This window comes from Neofelis nebulosa, chromosome 16 (assembly GCF_028018385.1).
Source record: "Neofelis nebulosa isolate mNeoNeb1 chromosome 16, mNeoNeb1.pri, whole genome shotgun sequence".
Classification (NCBI taxonomy): Eukaryota; Metazoa; Chordata; class Mammalia; order Carnivora; family Felidae; genus Neofelis; species Neofelis nebulosa.
Window position 1 is genome coordinate 29,892,414 of NC_080797.1, and position 16,329 is coordinate 29,908,742.

At 37.3% G+C, this 16,329-nt stretch overlaps 2 protein-coding genes and 1 pseudogene across 2 annotated transcripts in view; all 3 read right to left on the bottom strand.

The window, feature by feature from the left end:
• The window catches only part of LOC131496946 (uncharacterized), a 120,766-nt gene extending 112,229 nt beyond the window's left edge, over positions 1-8,537 (bottom strand). Inside the window, exons 1-5 of the mRNA XM_058702823.1 lie at positions 8,525-8,537; positions 7,921-7,974; positions 6,491-6,595; positions 4,747-4,800; positions 3,775-3,879 (exon numbers count right to left, since the gene is read on the bottom strand). Coding sequence (XP_058558806.1) covers positions 3,775-3,879; positions 4,747-4,800; positions 6,491-6,595; positions 7,921-7,974; positions 8,525-8,537 — 331 coding nt within the window. The remainder of the gene's footprint in view (positions 1-3,774; positions 3,880-4,746; positions 4,801-6,490; positions 6,596-7,920; positions 7,975-8,524) is intronic.
• LOC131497525 (tRNA modification GTPase MnmE-like) overlaps positions 7,920-16,329 on the bottom strand; it is a 56,584-nt gene continuing 48,174 nt past the window's right edge. The window contains exons 16-18 of the mRNA XM_058703882.1: positions 10,507-10,560; positions 9,000-9,105; positions 7,920-7,974 (exon numbers count right to left, since the gene is read on the bottom strand). Of these exons, the coding sequence (XP_058559865.1) occupies positions 9,038-9,105; positions 10,507-10,560 (122 nt within the window). The 3' untranslated portion in view covers positions 7,920-7,974; positions 9,000-9,037. The remainder of the gene's footprint in view (positions 7,975-8,999; positions 9,106-10,506; positions 10,561-16,329) is intronic.
• LOC131497526 (NEDD4 family-interacting protein 1-like) lies at positions 10,568-12,135 on the bottom strand (annotated as a pseudogene).

Genomic DNA, 16,329 nt, shown 5'->3' on the forward strand with positions numbered 1-16,329 from the left:
TACTATGGAATCCCATTCTTCCTTTAGGGTAGGTTCCAGTATACCGTCTCCATATATATTTCGTTAGCAGATTTGCACCTTACAGGCTCTTGCTACATATATAGCACGACGTCATTTTACATAAAACTCCCAGTTAAGTATCAGTTAATGCCTATTGCTGACCATAACTGGAAAGTCTTTGTGGAGAGCCTTACAGAGTGGCTAAGAAACATATTACTTAATTAATTCAATTCCTCATTAATTCAACAAGTATTTACAAAGTATCAAGTATCTGCACATATGTGGGAGGCACTGAGGGATACAACAGTGAGCAACATAGACATGGTTCCTTTCCTCACAGAGCCTTTATTTATTACATATTTCACTGAGGCTAGGTAAGAGGAAACCTTTGATCTGTCAGCTTCTCTGTCAGGACACACTTTCAGAAATCTCTTTCTTATTTTTTATTTTAAGATAGCAAGGAAAATTTGTGCTGATTTCACAGGATCCACAGCAAAGGGATAACAGCTAATCATGCACACGATGATAATGGGAATCATTGAGGGAAGCAGAGTATGATTCGTTTGATCTGGGTTTGTAAATGCTTATCTTTGCTCCAGAAGTACATAATATCCTCTAGCCTGAGGACTAAACCCAATGGCTTCTCACTTCTCAATTTTTAACTGGAGCTCTCTCTCTGGATTTCAGGTTTTTTTCTGAGGAAAAAAATTAGTTTGATCAATTTGTTGGCTAGGGTAATGTTTCAAAACCTTACTCTCCACAAGTATTTCTTTCTTCTTCTTCTTGAAAACTTCACTAAAATGATATGAAAGGAATAACCAATGAATATGCTCACAAAGACAACAATATAGGAGATACCAGTGAACAAAAAACTTCACAAATAATTGGAAATTAGAAAGCAAGTAAGGTAGTCGTAACTAATTTAGCAGAGCTGAGGAAATTATATTCCCCTTATGAGGGGAATAGTAATGAAAAGTCATTGAAATGTCTCTGACAGATAGTAAACTCAAGTGAATAGGAAGTAAAGCAAATCCTTTCTGGAGGAATGCATTTCATTTCAGGTGTCAAAGAATTCTCACAGGAATTTTTCAATAACATTGAACAGCGTATAGTAAATAACCAAACACATAGGGAAACAAGGACACCATAAGTGAGAATCAGAAGAAAAAAACAGAGACAAAAGAACCCCCACCAATAATTCATTAACTGGAATTATGAGACCAAGATTGTAAGAGAACCATGTTAATTTGAAAGTATCTGTAGGGAACAACAAACTAAAAACCTGACCTAATAGATTCAGAAGAGAACTAAGTAGAATTTCTGAAAATTAAAAATAAAAAACCAAAAGGGTATGAGACAAGATACAAAAAAAGAATACAAACAACACAAACTATTGTTTATATTTCTATTGAAATACAAAAACTAAAACCAAGAGGTTAATAGCTAGATCTAACACCAGGCTAGACACAGTTGAAGAGTTAGTATACTGGAAGTCAAGTCAGGCGAAATTATCGAGAATGAAGCACAGGAAGAAAAAGACAGAAAATACTGAAGAGGGGCTAAGTGTCATGAAGGATAGAGGAAAATGGTTTAATATACGTTTAATTAGAGTTCCAGGGGAAGAAAAAAAGACTATGCGATACAGACAATATTGGAAGAGAGGACGGCTGAGAATTTTCCAGATGTGATGAAAGATTCTAATTTTCAGACTCAGAAGTCCCAAAGAATCCCAGGGAGAATAAGTGAAAAGAATTCCATTCTTATCTTCCACATTATAGTGAAACTTTGGAAACAAAGATAAATGTTTTAAAAGAAAAAAAAAGACTACCCCCAAAGACCAATAGATTCATAGCTGACTTCTCATCAGCAACATTATAAAGCAGAAACCAATCGAATAGTATTTTCAATGTGCTGAAAAAAAAAATAACTGTCCACCTAGAATTCTAAACCCAGAGGAAATATTTTTCAAAAGTAAGGGGAAAATAAAGATATTTTTAGGCCCAACTCCCCTCCCAAATCATTATTTGTTACTAGCAGATCCTAAATAAAGGAAGTTACTAACAGCAGAAGAAAAATTATCCCAAATGAAAGATCTGAAGAATGAATAGAAAAGAAAAGGTAAGAGTGGTTAAATCTGGATGAATATTGACTTTATAAAACACTGCTACTAATAATGCTTTGCTGAGTTAAAAGAATATAAGACAGTATTAAAAGACATTAAACAACTTTAATATAGGGAAGGGGAAAATGGAGTTAAAAATGTTCTTAGGTCCTTGTACTATCCAGGAGGAAATGAATTTGAGGGGCATTAATCTGTAAGTTTATATGATTTTCTTTAGCAAGGCTCAGAAATAAGAGTGGAGATTTGAATGACTGAGATGATCAAATGTTGGAGTTATATACAGCATGTATGACAGAGAGAGTAGTCGGACAGTGAAAGAAGTAAAGTTAAAACAAGTTATATATTGAAAGAAAATGTAGAAATGCAGGGACTAGTATTTTTGATGAATATGAGGACTACATTTCTTGGTAATTAAGGTGAGAAAACTAGAAGGCTATTTTTGTTTGTAGGTATGTATGTAATCTCTCTATACCCAGTGTGGGGCTTGAAGTCACAACCCTGAGATCAAGAGTCACATGGTCTTCTGATTGAGCCACCTGGGTACTCCTAGAAGGCTATGTGAAAGAAGGCAAAATATTGCTGTTTAAAGTTCCTAATGTAGACCAAGGAGGAATAATGAAAACTAGTACCAAAACACAGGAGGAGGGAATCAGGAAGTTGGTACATCACAAAGTTACAGAGGAATGGTTGGTTCACAACCTTGGAAGCTTCCTGGATGAAATCTAAACCTGGACCCCCTAAACAGAGGGCAGAGAGAGAGCAAAGAAAGAGGTGGACCACTCCAGATTGGTAGGTGGCAGGTTTAATAAGCAAGGGAACTTACATATAAGGATTCTCCTGGGTAGCCGCAAGATGAATAGATCTCTGCATCTACACTCTGGAATTTTAAAGTTCATAGAGAGGTCTTAACTGGGTTCGGTCATGTATACTGTCCAGATGGTTTCAAAACACATTGTTTTTTCAAGACAACATCCTTGAATATAGCTCTCACTGTGGGAATGGTGGGCAGAGCATATATTCCAGGGACAGGGGAGGGAGTGAGGAGCCTCTGATTGTCTGGGTCCAGCTCGAGGGTCAACCAGTAGTCATATCCTCTTGATTATTTCTCCAACAGGATTGTATAGCTAGGTGATATGACTTTTAAAAGATATTTAAATTGTTTTAATGTTTATTTATTTTTGAGAGAGTCAGAGACAGAATGCGAGTGGATTGAGGCAGAGAAAGAGGGAGGCTCAGAATCTGAAGCAGGCTTCATGCTCTGAGCTGTCAGCACAGAGCCTGACGCGGGGATCTCACGAGCTGTGAGATCATGACCTGAGCCGAAGTCGGATGCTCAACCGACTGAGCCACCCAGGCGCTCCTAAAAGATATTTAAGTCACATAGTTAATTTGAAATTAGCAACCTCTTCCTTTTGGGCAATAAGCCTTCCTTCAGCTACTTTCAAGTAAATACTTATCACCTATAACTTACTCTAACACATGTACCATGCACCCTGAGATTAATGAAAACACACTGAATCAAAAATATTGTTATGTTTAAAGAGTTAAAAAGTCATATTAGCACCAAAACAGATTTAGTTCCAGACACTCACATAAATAAGCGTTTAAGTCTAAATTTCCCTTAAGAGGTCTCTAATATCTATGATGCTTACCATCAGTTGGTAGGTTTTGTGATAAATCTTTAAGTTTCTTATCTGGGAGCTTGATTTTCATGTTTTCTAAAATGTTTTCCAGGTTACTGACATCAACCTTCCCACCTAAAGAAAGAATTGGGAATACAAGAGAAATTTAATGCCTTCTCCAAAGGAAAAAATTCCAATTAATCCCCCCGTGCCATGCAAAAATATCAGTGACTGAACACATTCAAGTGCACAAAGGTGGACAAAGTAGAATGGCAACCTTTTCCTTGGTCTGGAGGACAATCCTGCAAAGTACAAATTCGTTCTCCAGTGAATTATAACAGTAGAGGCAACCAATGGAAACCTTTTTTTCTGGCAGGCAGGGCATAAATGCTGAGTTTCATTCTTCCAGTCACTGAAATGCCCTGAACAACTGCCAATTCTTTTTTTTTTAATTTTATTTATTTTGAGAAAGAGAGACTGAGAGAAAGAGAGAGGGAGAGCCGAAGTGGGAGAGGGAGGGCAGGAGAGGGAGGGAGGGAGGGAGCGAGGGAGGGAGGGAGGGGGGGGGAGAGAGAGAGAGAGAGAGAGAGAGAGAGAGAGAGAGAGAGAGAGAGAGAGAATCCCAAACAGGCTCCATGCTGTCAGTACAGATGTAGCCCTACATGGGGCTTCCTCCCAGGAACCTCGAGATCATCACCTGAACTGAAACCGAGTCCGATGCTTAACTGATTGAGCCACCCTGGCACCCCTACCAACTTTTGCCTCATGTTTTCTATGTACATCCAGATTTAAATATGCTCTTAAATTACATTTGACAAAAACCAAACTTACTCAACAGCGAAATGAAAGAATTTGAACAAGGCAGCTATATTCACAACAGCAAAATAAATACGGAATCAGTTCATATGAGAGGTGGTAAGAGCCACAAGAGAATAGCTAAATAATAATACAAATGTGAGGCAGGGGAATCTTATTTCTCTTTCTTGTTATCATGTTACTCACCATTGAAAGATTTCAAACCGTCTAGCAATCTGTTTTCATATATGTTTCCATCATCTGTAAGAAAAGGCACAACTGATATCACAGATAAAGTGATATAGAGATAGACTTACTTACTTACTTACTTATTTATTTATTTATTTATTTATTTATTTATTTATTTATTTATTTATTGTTTTAATATGAAATGTATTGTCATATTGGTTTCCATATCAGACAAAGGGCTAGTATCCAAAATCTATAAAGAACTCACCAAACTCCGCACCCGAAAAACAAATAATCCAGTGAAGAAATGGGCAGAAAACATGAATAGACACTTCTCTATAGAGATTTAAAGAGACAGTACAAACATGTCATTTCACAAAGATACTTTTAAGTGATTTGCTTTAGAGATAAGTCTGATTCTTCTTTCTCTCCAATGAATCTGAAACCATGGAATGGAGAAAACTCTCAGAGCGCTGTGTCTGGCCAAGTGCAAAGCCAATAATTAGTGGCAGGTGCCATCATGGAATATGAAGATATTTTTCCTTCACTTTCTTTGACTTTTCCTTCTTTCTCCTAATCTCTTAATTCTCCCACCCTCACTTTTTTCTTACACCTCTCAGCTTAACTTTTAGTTTTGAGGGTGAAACCAAAATAGCTGAAAATTTTATATCGAAAGGGAGGATTCAAGAAAATAGAGTTGCTGACTCCCAAAGAACTAATTACACTTTCTAAAGGAAGAACAAGGTTATGCTAAAATTTCTTAGACCGTCTTTTTGTTGTTGTTTTAAAATTAGGAATATGTAATGAGTATAGTTTTTAAAAATCTATTTAAATTCAAGCAGTTCACAAATAATGTAGTATTGGTTTCAGGAGTAGAATTTAGTGATTCATCACTTATATATAACACCAGTGCTCATCCCAACAAGTGCCCTCCTTAATGTCCATCACCCATTTAGTCCATCTCCCCACACACCTCTTCTCCTGCAACCCTCAGTTTGTTCTCTGTATTTAAGTCTCTTATGGTTTGGGCAGAAGACTTGAATAGACACTTTTCCAGAGAAGACATCCAGATGTCCAACAGACACATGAAAAGATGCTCAAAATCACTCATCATCAGGGAAATACAAATCAAAACCACAACGAGATACCTCCTCACACCTGTCAGAATGGCTAACATTAGCAACTCAGGCAACAACAGATGTTGGTGAGGATGCGGAGAAAGGGGAACACTTTTGCACTGTTGGTGGAGATGTAAACTGGTGTAGCCACTCTGGAAAACAGTATGGGGGTTCCTCAAAAAATTAGAAATAGAACTACCCTATGACCCAGCAATTGCACTTCTAGGTATTTATCCAAAGGGTACAAAAATGCTGAATCTAAGGGGTACATACACCCCAATGTTTATAGCAGGGCTATCAACAATAGCTAAATTATGGAAAGAGCCCAAATATCCATCGACTGATGAATGGATAAAGATGTGCTATATATACATGCAATAGAATATTACTCAGTGATCAGAAAGAATGAAATCTTGCCATTTACAACAATGTGGATGGAACTAGCATGTATTATGCTAAGTAAAATAAGTCAGTCAGAGAAAGACAAATGTCATATGATTTCAGTCATATGAGGAATTTAAGAAACCAAACAGATGAACATAGGGGAAGGGAAGGAAAAATAAGCATAGTGCTTTTTAAAAAAGTTGTTTTAAACACATAGGACCACCTCCCTTGAAGGCTCTAATAGTATTTGAAATGCTTACCGTCAACTTGAAGATTTTTCACCAGTTCCAGGTATTGTTTAGGTGTGAATTCTATCCCAATGTCTTCCAGAATATTTTTCAGATCTTTGATGTTAACTTTTTCTCCTTCAAAAAACAGAAATGGCAAGTATAGTTGACAATATTAAGAATTACCGAAGTATTCAAAAAGATGAAACAAAACTGCCCCTGTTTAAACATCACCCTCACCCAACTGCTAGGTTAAAGACAAAAGCACAAGACCTGCTTGGTGGAGTAAAGGGCAGGCAAAGAATTAGAATGTATTCCCTTGTCCCTAAGGGAAAGGTGCACTTTCTTAACACTGGGGATAAGAAAGCACAATTCTCAGTAAACTGGGCTTTTTAGGTAATGTCTTGCTAATTAGAATATAAAGGTTAACTTCATATTGCTCTCGGTTTCCCCCCCCGCCCAAATTATTAGATTCTTTGAACAATATACCCTAGTTTTTACTTCAACTATTGTTGTGGTGATCTAGATCAAGGATTGGCGAACTTTATCTGTAAAGGGCGAGATTGTAAATATTTTAAGCTCTGCAGGGTATACAGCCTCTGTTATAGCTACTCAACTCTGCTGTTGTAGCACAAAAGTGGCCATTAATAATACATAAATGAGGAATATAAGTGTGTTCTAATACAATTTTATTTATAAAAAGAGGCAGAGGACTAGATTTGGTCCATGGGCTGTAGTTTGTTTATCCTTGATACAGATTTTCAGGTTTTTTCCAGTGGTGAGGATCAGAAGCATTATCACAGGCAAGTATTTTAGAGGCTATAGGACTTGCTACTGAGAAATGAGAAAAAAATTTTAATCCAGACAACCCAAAGATTGACTTTGGGCAATTAGACATAAGCACTTGGAACAACATCTTTGTAACCACCATGCAGGTGAGAAATAGAACATGACAACACTCTGGGGGTCTGTCATACTCTTTCCCAATCCCTATCCACCGTCTTTCTCTAGAGGTAATCACTATGCTGACTTTTTTGGACAATGATTTCTTGCTTTTCTTTATACATTTCTCACAATGATCTTAAAAAACAAGTTATAGAACCTGCAAATTATTAGGGCTAGGGAACACTGCACACTATTTGTGATAGCATTTTTATAGAGGCAGATGAAGCAAAATGAAATACTATGCTATTATTATATAGGTAATAAAACTATTATTTTTAAAAAGAATAATGAACAATATAAGATTCAGAATAGTGCTATCTTAACAAGTAAGGAGGCACGGTAAAGGAATAAGGAAACAACCATGTGTTGATGCAATGGTATTGGAAATATTCTAGCTACTTCATTGAGGTGGAGTCATGGAAATGAGTACTATACTTATGGATTTATGTGTTCACTGAAAACAGGAAAATGTCATTAAAGAATTAGAATTTTAATCTTTATGATAACTTGTAACTTGCCTGTAACTGCTTTCACATCACTCATCACTTTTTTCAGAGAAACATTTCCATCAGCTGTAATACAAAACATAAAAAATTCAGACCATGACATAAGTCTTAGGAAAATTGGGACTTAGGGCCCAGCGAAAGTCCATATATTCTACTAAATAATTTGTGTTCACCTTAAATTTATATTTTCTGCTTTGAGTGCTTGCTTCCTTATTAGTAAGAAGGACAATGGCATTTGGGTCATGTTCCTTGAACACAGGGTCTGAATATGACAAATGTACTATCTCCAGATACTTTCTTATAAGCATGGCAAAATATATCATTTATAGAGGCCAGCTGGTTTTGTTTTTGGTGAACTTTGCATCTAGCACAGATACTGAGCAAGGGACTTTGCATCTTCCCTCTGTTTGCCATTAACATTTCTTGAGTGTTTTCCACTCCTGTATCTATCTCAAAATGTTGGTGACATGTGGTTATTGGATATAATATTAGTGGTGGAAATATTAATGATGTTCTACTACTTCCAAGATGTATATTTTTCTCCCAATTATTTCAGGCTCCCTTGGTTAGTCATTCAGTCATTTTCCCCACTGTTCCCATGTTTGTTTCTCTCTACCATTCTCTGGCATGACAACAGCTATGAATAACCTTTCTGCATTAATCACTGTTGAGTGGGATGATAATTTCAGATGAATAAAAATGAAAAAAGACAGGATTTCTTCTTAGTTTAAGACCAAGTTTTTTGGACGCCTGGATGGCTCAGTTGGTTAAGTGTCTGACTCTTGATTTTTTGCTCAGATTATGATCTCATGGTTCATGGATTGAGCCCTGCATCAGTCTCTGCACTAACAGCATGGAGCCTGCTTGGGATTCTCTTTCTGCCTCTATCTCTGCCCCTCACCCACTTGCAGGCACATGTTTTCTGTCTCTCAAAATAAATAAATAAATTTAAAAAAAGACCAAGTTCTTCTCCATGATTCTTAAAAATATCTTAAACTCCTCAAATCAATCTAGTTTTAGAAATTCTTATACATGATCCCAAGATTCTAAGTTTTCCCCTAAAAGGTGATGTAATTATTGACAATGCTCACCGTCAACAGGTTGATTTTCTATCACATTTTTAAATTCCTTATTTTTGAGCTTTGATCCCCATGTTCCTCAGAACTGTGTTCAGGTTATTAGCATCAATCTTTCCTCCTTAGAAAGGGATGGAGATGTTAAAAAAAAACCCAATAAAGACACAATATGAAAAATACTTCTTGTGCTGATGAATTAAATCAACTCTGAATAGGTCTGGATGCTAGTCAGAGTGTTAACTGGAATTACCTTACTGGAAAATGGTTTGGCAGTAACTATCGTGATTCTTCCAAATTTTTGTAATAGCCCACTAATTCCACCTTTGGGAATGCCGAAAAAGCTTATGCCACAGGGGAGAGAGAAATGTTTGTTACAGTCTTACTTAAAATAAGGAAGGAAGGAAGGAAGGAAGGAAGGAAGGAAGGAAGGAAGGAAGGAAGGAAGGAAGGAAGGAAGGAAAAGAAAGAAAGAAAGAAAGAAAGAAAGAAAGAAAGAAAGAAAGAAAGAGAAAGAAATACCCAGAATTTCAATATCTAATGACAGGGTATTGGTAAGCAAACCATTATATCTTCATTCCATGGAAAAGTACATAGCCATAGCTGTTACAAAGGTGATTGCCACAGGAAAATAATGTCATTTGATAGGGTGTTTTTATTAAAAAATTACATTATTTTATAGGGTGAAGTTATATCATACAATCATTTAACATATATGAATTAAAATCATATGCCCAGTAAAAATATACATAAAATGAACAATGTAAATAATGCATGGGATTCTGACATTCCGCAGTCAGCAAGTACATAGAGTCAACCCAGATGGACATCAACTTGTTATTCCAGGAGATGGATTCATTTCCCCTATACCTATCATCCTGCGAGCATCTTAAGTCAATGTGATTCTAGTATTAGATACAATTTTTTGTATATTGTGGCTCTTAGGCAAGCCAACCACTTTATCTAATTGCTTAACTATAGCGATAACAATGTATCTCATCACTGGAAGAATATGTTTGACTTACCAAGACTAGCACATTGGTGTCTTTTATGGAGTCTTCCAATGGAATTTCAGAGCACTTGTGACTCTATGAGATTATTGCTATTTTAGCCATCTAGGGCTTTAAAATATTAACAGTGGTCATGATTGGATAGGATTATGAGTGATCATTTTTCTTTAATTTATATTTAGTGAGCACATGACACATTTAATATTGAAAAAAAATAGAAGAAAACTAACAGTTCACAGTTGACATTATGATGGTTGTTTTCAGCATCGCGAAGGCTGAAAGTCTAATTAGACCTATCCAAAAGTGCATAGAAAGACAACTGTGGAGATACTTAGGACTGATTCCTTTGAGTCTGATCCTGGGATCAAGACTATATAGCACCAAAAAAAAAAAAAAAAGATTAATATATAGAAGGAATGGCAGAGGAATCATGATCTCATCGCTAGGAAAAAAATACAAATACAAAGATTAAAGATGTCAATTTTATATACTTTCTCAGTACATTTCCTACCTACCTTTGAAAGACTTCAAAGCTGACAGCAATCTATTCTGAAAAACTTTGTTGTCATCTGAAAGAATAGGCACAGTTCAGGATAGAGAATGAGTCACAAATAGATACAGGGGTCAGACTTTCCTTTGTGTGACTAACTTTAGAAGTCTATCCACTTTAACCTTCAAATCATGATGAAGTTAAGCAATGAAAACAGTTCTCGCTATGGTATAGAGTAGTAGTAGTATGGTTTAGAGGTTCGAATGGCCTGGGTTCAAATTCTTGCTCTGGTGATGACTAGTTTTGTGGCCTTAAGCAAATTATTTAGCCTTTCTGTGCCACAGTTTCCTCCTCTGTAAAATGGGCACCAGCTGTCATCATTGTGTGTGGTGAGGACAGAACCTGGCACATCATTAGGGCTCAACAAATTTTAGCTGTTGTTGTCATTAGATCTACTTTACTCTTTCACTCTCAAGGCAACTGTTGGTTCACATGCTACAGAGGTGAAGCTCACATACCCATACTTTACTGTTCTATTTTTGGCTCCTCTCATTTCTTATTTCTATCACATTTCCATTGTTTCCTTTACTTCTTACTCCCAAAGTTTGTCAGATCAGTGACCTAATGAGTAACAACAGGAATTTCCTTGTACCGTTTTTTCTTTTTCAACAGCACTTAATTTCTGAAAAGCAGGTGATGATTCCTCTGTGTTCTGCATCTTCTGTATCTGATTCACTTCCTGCAGGTGTTCTCTTGTGTTTTTTTGAGAGAGAATTCATAAATGCAGGAAGGCCTTTGCCAGAAAACATCTTTAGTAAATAAAGAGAACTCTGGTCCTGGGGAGATTTGAGATCATTTCTGGCATCTCCTGAACTTTTTCATAATTGACAAATGCTCTGAGGAACAGGACAAAGCCTAAAATCAGGACACCTGCCAAAGCTCAGGAGAGACCATCAAAATACCCAGAGAAATAGGTATAAAACTTGACAATCAAGATCCACTTAATTTGAGAGAGACCAAATCCTAGAATGGTCTCATACCTTCCTGTGGCTGAGGTGGTCAAGAAAAAGACATAAAAAACCCAATCCAGTTAAAGGGGCATGCCATGAAAAAGAGTTAACATGAAAATCCTCAGTTGGTCAGCATCATCAAAATTATTCTGACCCACAAAATCCTCATCTCTTCCAGGAATCAAAGGGATAGTAGCTCCAGCCTTGGTTTTCAGGGCTTCATCATAACTTCATCATAACGGTGCAGTATCATAGATGGAGGCTTTGGAAACCCAGACTCATCTTTGTGGTCAAAATAATGCTGCATTCTCTTCCCATATGGTGGAGGAGTTTCACCCGCAGCCTGTTCAAGTTCCCTTCACCCTTTCTCATTCTGCAACCGCTGGTACCTGCTCCCATGAAGCTTGTGCTTGAAGGTTTTGCTAACTTCCAAACTGGTATAATAATGTCTAAAAATTTAGTTTTCTAGGAGATGGTATAAGAGTTACTTGTACAGATAGGCCTTTGTTAGGAAGATGCCATTTATTTATTTATTTATTTAGGAAGATGCCTTCCTTTGTGCTTAAAGGAAAAGAGAAATAACATTCATAAACAAAAGAGGAGACAATTTTGGCATCCTTTCAGAAACTGAGCTTAAAGAGGAAGGAAATAATAAAGATTAGAGCTGAAATAAATGATATAAAAACTAAAAAAAAACTTCAATAGAACAGATCAGTGAAACCAGTAGCTGTTCTTTTTCTCTTTCTTTCTTTCTTTCTTTCTTTCTTTCTTTCTTTCTTTCTTTCTTTCTTTTAAAATTTAAAATTAAAATCAGGAGACTATAGATGCTGGAGAGGATGTGGAGAAACGGGAACCCTCTTGCACTGTTGGTGCGAATGCAAACTGGTGCAGCCACTCTGGAAAACAGTGTGGAGGTTCCTCAAAAAATTAAAAATAGACCTACCCTATGACACAGCAGTAGCACTGCTAGGAATTTACCCAAGGGATACAGGAGTGCTGATGCATAGGGGCACTTGTACCCCAATGTTTATAGCGGCACTTTCAACCATAGCCAAATTATGGAGAGAGCCTAAATGTCCATCAACTGATGAATGGATAAAGAAAGATGTGGTTTATATACACAATGAAACACTACTTGGCACTTAGAAAGAATGAAACATGGCCTTTTGTAGCAACGTGGATGAAACTGGAGAGTGTGATGCTGAGTGAAATAAGCCATACAGAGAAAGACAGATACCATATGGTTTCACTCTTATGTGGATCCTGAGAGACTTAACAGAAACCCATGGGGGAGGGGAAGGAAAAAAAAAGTTAGAGAGGGAGGGAGCCAAATCATAAGAGACTCTTAAAAACTGAGAATAAACTGAGGGTTGATGGGGGGTGGGAGGGAGGGGAGGGGAGGTGATGGGCATTGATGAGGGCACCTGCTGGGATGAGCACTGGGTGTTGTATGGAAACCAATTTGACAATAAATTTCATATTAAATTTTTTTTTTAATTTTTAAAGTTGTATTTATTTATTTTTAAGATTTTAAGTTGATTTATTTATTTTGAGAGAGAGAGAATGAATGGAGGAAGGGCAGAGAGAGAGGGGGACAGAGGATCCAAAGTGGGCTCTGTGCTGACAGCAGAGAGTCTGATGTGGGGCTCGAACTCACAAACTGTGAGATCATGACCTTAGTTGAAGTCAGATGCCTTATGAACTGAGCCATCCAGGTGTCCCTTAATTTTTAAAAAAACTTTATTTAAATCCAAGTTAGTTAACATATAATGTAATAATGGTTTCAGGAGTGGAATTTAGTGATTCATCACTTACATATTACTCTCAGTGCTCATCCCAACAAGTGCCCTCCTTAATGCCCATCACCCATTTAGCCCATCCCCTGCCCACCTCCCTCCATCAACCCTCATTTTGTTTTCTGCCATTAAGAGTCTTTTATGCTTTGCTTCCCGCTCTCTTAAGAATCTTTTATGGGGGCACCTGGGTGGTGGTTAAGTGTCTGACTTCAGCTCAGGTCATGATCTCAAGGTCCATGGGTTCACCCATGTCCGGCTCTGTGCTGACAGCTCAGAGCCTGGAGTCTGCTTCAGATTCTGTGTCTCCCTCTCTTTCTGCCCCTCCCCTGCTCACATTCTGTCTTTCTCTCTCTCAAAAATAAATAAACAATAAAAATTTTTTTTAAAAGAATCTTTTTATGATTTGCCTCCCTCTCTGTTTCTATCTTATTTTTTCCTTCCCTTCCCCTATGTTCACATGCTTTGTTTCTTAGATTCCACATATGAGTGAAATCCTATGATATTTATCTTTCTCTGACTTATTTTCCTTAGTATAATACACTGTATCTCCATCCACGTTGTTGCAAGTGGCAGAATATCATTCTTTTTGATTGCTGAATAGTATTCTATTGTATATATATTTTGCATTTTCTTTATCTATTCATCAGTCGGTGGACCTTTGGGCTCTTTCCATAATTTGGCTCTTGTTGACAGTACTGCTAAAAACATTGGGGTGCACGTGCCCCTTTGAATCAGCATTTTTGTATCCTTTTGGTAAATACCTAGTAGTGCAGTTGGATCATAGGGTAGTTCTATTTTTAATTTTTTGAGCAAACTCTACACTGTTTTCCAAAGTGGCTGCACAAGTTTGCATTCCCACTGATAGCACAAAAGTGTTCCCCTTTCTCTGCAATGTCATTAACATCTGTTGTTTCCTGAATTGTTAATGTTAGCCATTCTGACAGGCGTGAGGTGGTATCTCAGTGTGATTTTGATTTGTATTTCTGTGATGATGAGTGATGTTGAGCATCTTTTCATGTGTCTGTTAGCCATCTTCATTGGAAGCCATGTCTTCATTGGGAAAGTATCTGTTCATGTCTTTTGCCCATTTCTTCACTGAGTTGATAAGTTGAGTTTGATAAGTTCTTTATAGATTTTTAGGAACTGGTTCTTTTAGAAGATCAGCAAAATTGATAAACTAGCCAGACTCATCATCGAGAGAGAGAGAGAGAGAGAGAGAGAGAGAAAGGACTCAAACAAAATCACCAGTGAAAGAAGAGAAATAACAAACACCACCGCATAAATACAATTATAAGAGAATATTAGAAAAAACTATACACCGACAAATTAGACAACTGAAAAGAAATGGATAAATTCCTAGAAACATATAACCTACCAAAATGGAAGCAGGAGGAAATAGAAAATTTGAAGTGAATGATTACCAGCAAGGAGATTAAATCAGTAACTAAAAAACTCTCAACAAAGAGACCAGGATCAGATGGCTTCACAGGTGAATCTTATCAAACATTTAAAGAATAGTTAATGCCTATTCTACTCCAACTATTCCAAAAATAGAAGAAGGAAAAATTCCAAATTCATTTTATTAGGTGAGTATCACCTTGATACTAAAACCGGATAGTAGCAACGTGGATGGAACTGGAGAGTGTGATGCTAAGTGAAATAAGCCATACAGAGAAAGACAGATACCATATGGTTTCACTCTTATGTGGATCCTGAGAAACGTAACAGAAACCCATGGGGGAGGGGAAGGGAAAAAAAAAAAAAAGAGGTTAGAGTGGGAGAGAGCCAAAGCATAAGAGACTGTTAAAAACTGAGAACAAACTGAGGGTTGATGGGGGGTGGGAGGGAGGGCAGGGTGGGTGATGGGTATTGAGGAGGGCACCTTTTGGGATGAGCACTGGGTGTTGTATGGAAACCAATTTGACAGTAAATTTCATATATTAAAAAATAAAACCGGATAAAGACACCACTGCCAATATTTCTGATAAACATAGATTCAAAAATCTTGAACAAAATACTAGCAAACAGAACCCAACAATACTTTTAAAAAATCATTCACCATGATCAAGTGGGATTTATTCCTAGGATGTAAGGGTGGTTCAATATTCGCAAATCAATCAACGGCATACATCACATCAACAAACGAAAGGATAAAAACCATATGATCATCTCACTAGATGCAGAAAAAGAATTTGATAAAGTACAACATCCATTCATGACACAAGCCCTCAACAAAGTAGTTTTAGAGGGAACACACCTCAACATAATAAAGGTCACATATGAAAAATCCATGGCTAACAAAGACAAGGATGTCCATTCTCACCACTTTTATTCAACATAGTACTGGAAGTCATAGCCACAGCAATTAGACAACATAAAGAAATAAAAGACATCCAAATTGGTAAGGAAGAAGTAAAACTCACTATTTGCAAATGACATGATACTCTATATAGAAAATCCCGGAGCCTTGTAGTTTTTCATTGCTGAGGAGACCCCAGGAAAGAAAGTGTGCAAGCTAATTTTGAGCTGCCTCTTTTTGTAGTCTTAAGAGAGCAGAGCACCTGTTGTCTGACTATTACCCTCTATGTTTCTGTAGACAAGTCTTATCTATACTCCTCACCATGGCTCAGCTCCAGACACACTTCTTCATGCTTGTCTGGATTTGTTCAAAATCTCCAGACACGCTTTTGAACAACTTTTTTTTTTTTGGGTGGGGGTGGCCAGGGTCTGCAGTCTTTTAATTACTAGCAGATATTGTTCTTGATTCAGAGATATCCACATAGCATTTGCCACAGGTGCTTATCTTTACTTCATCTGTTGATGTACAGAGATTCTTTTTTTTTTAAAGTTATTTATTTTGAGAGAGAGAAAGAGCAAGTGGGAAATGGGCAGAGAGAGAGGGAGAGAGAATCCCAGGAAGGCTCTGCACCATCAGCACGGAGCCTGAGATGGGGCTTGAACTCCTGAATCCTGAGATCATGACCTGAGCCAAAATCAAGGGTCAGACGCTTAGCCCGCTGAGCCAGCCAGGTGCCCAAGAGA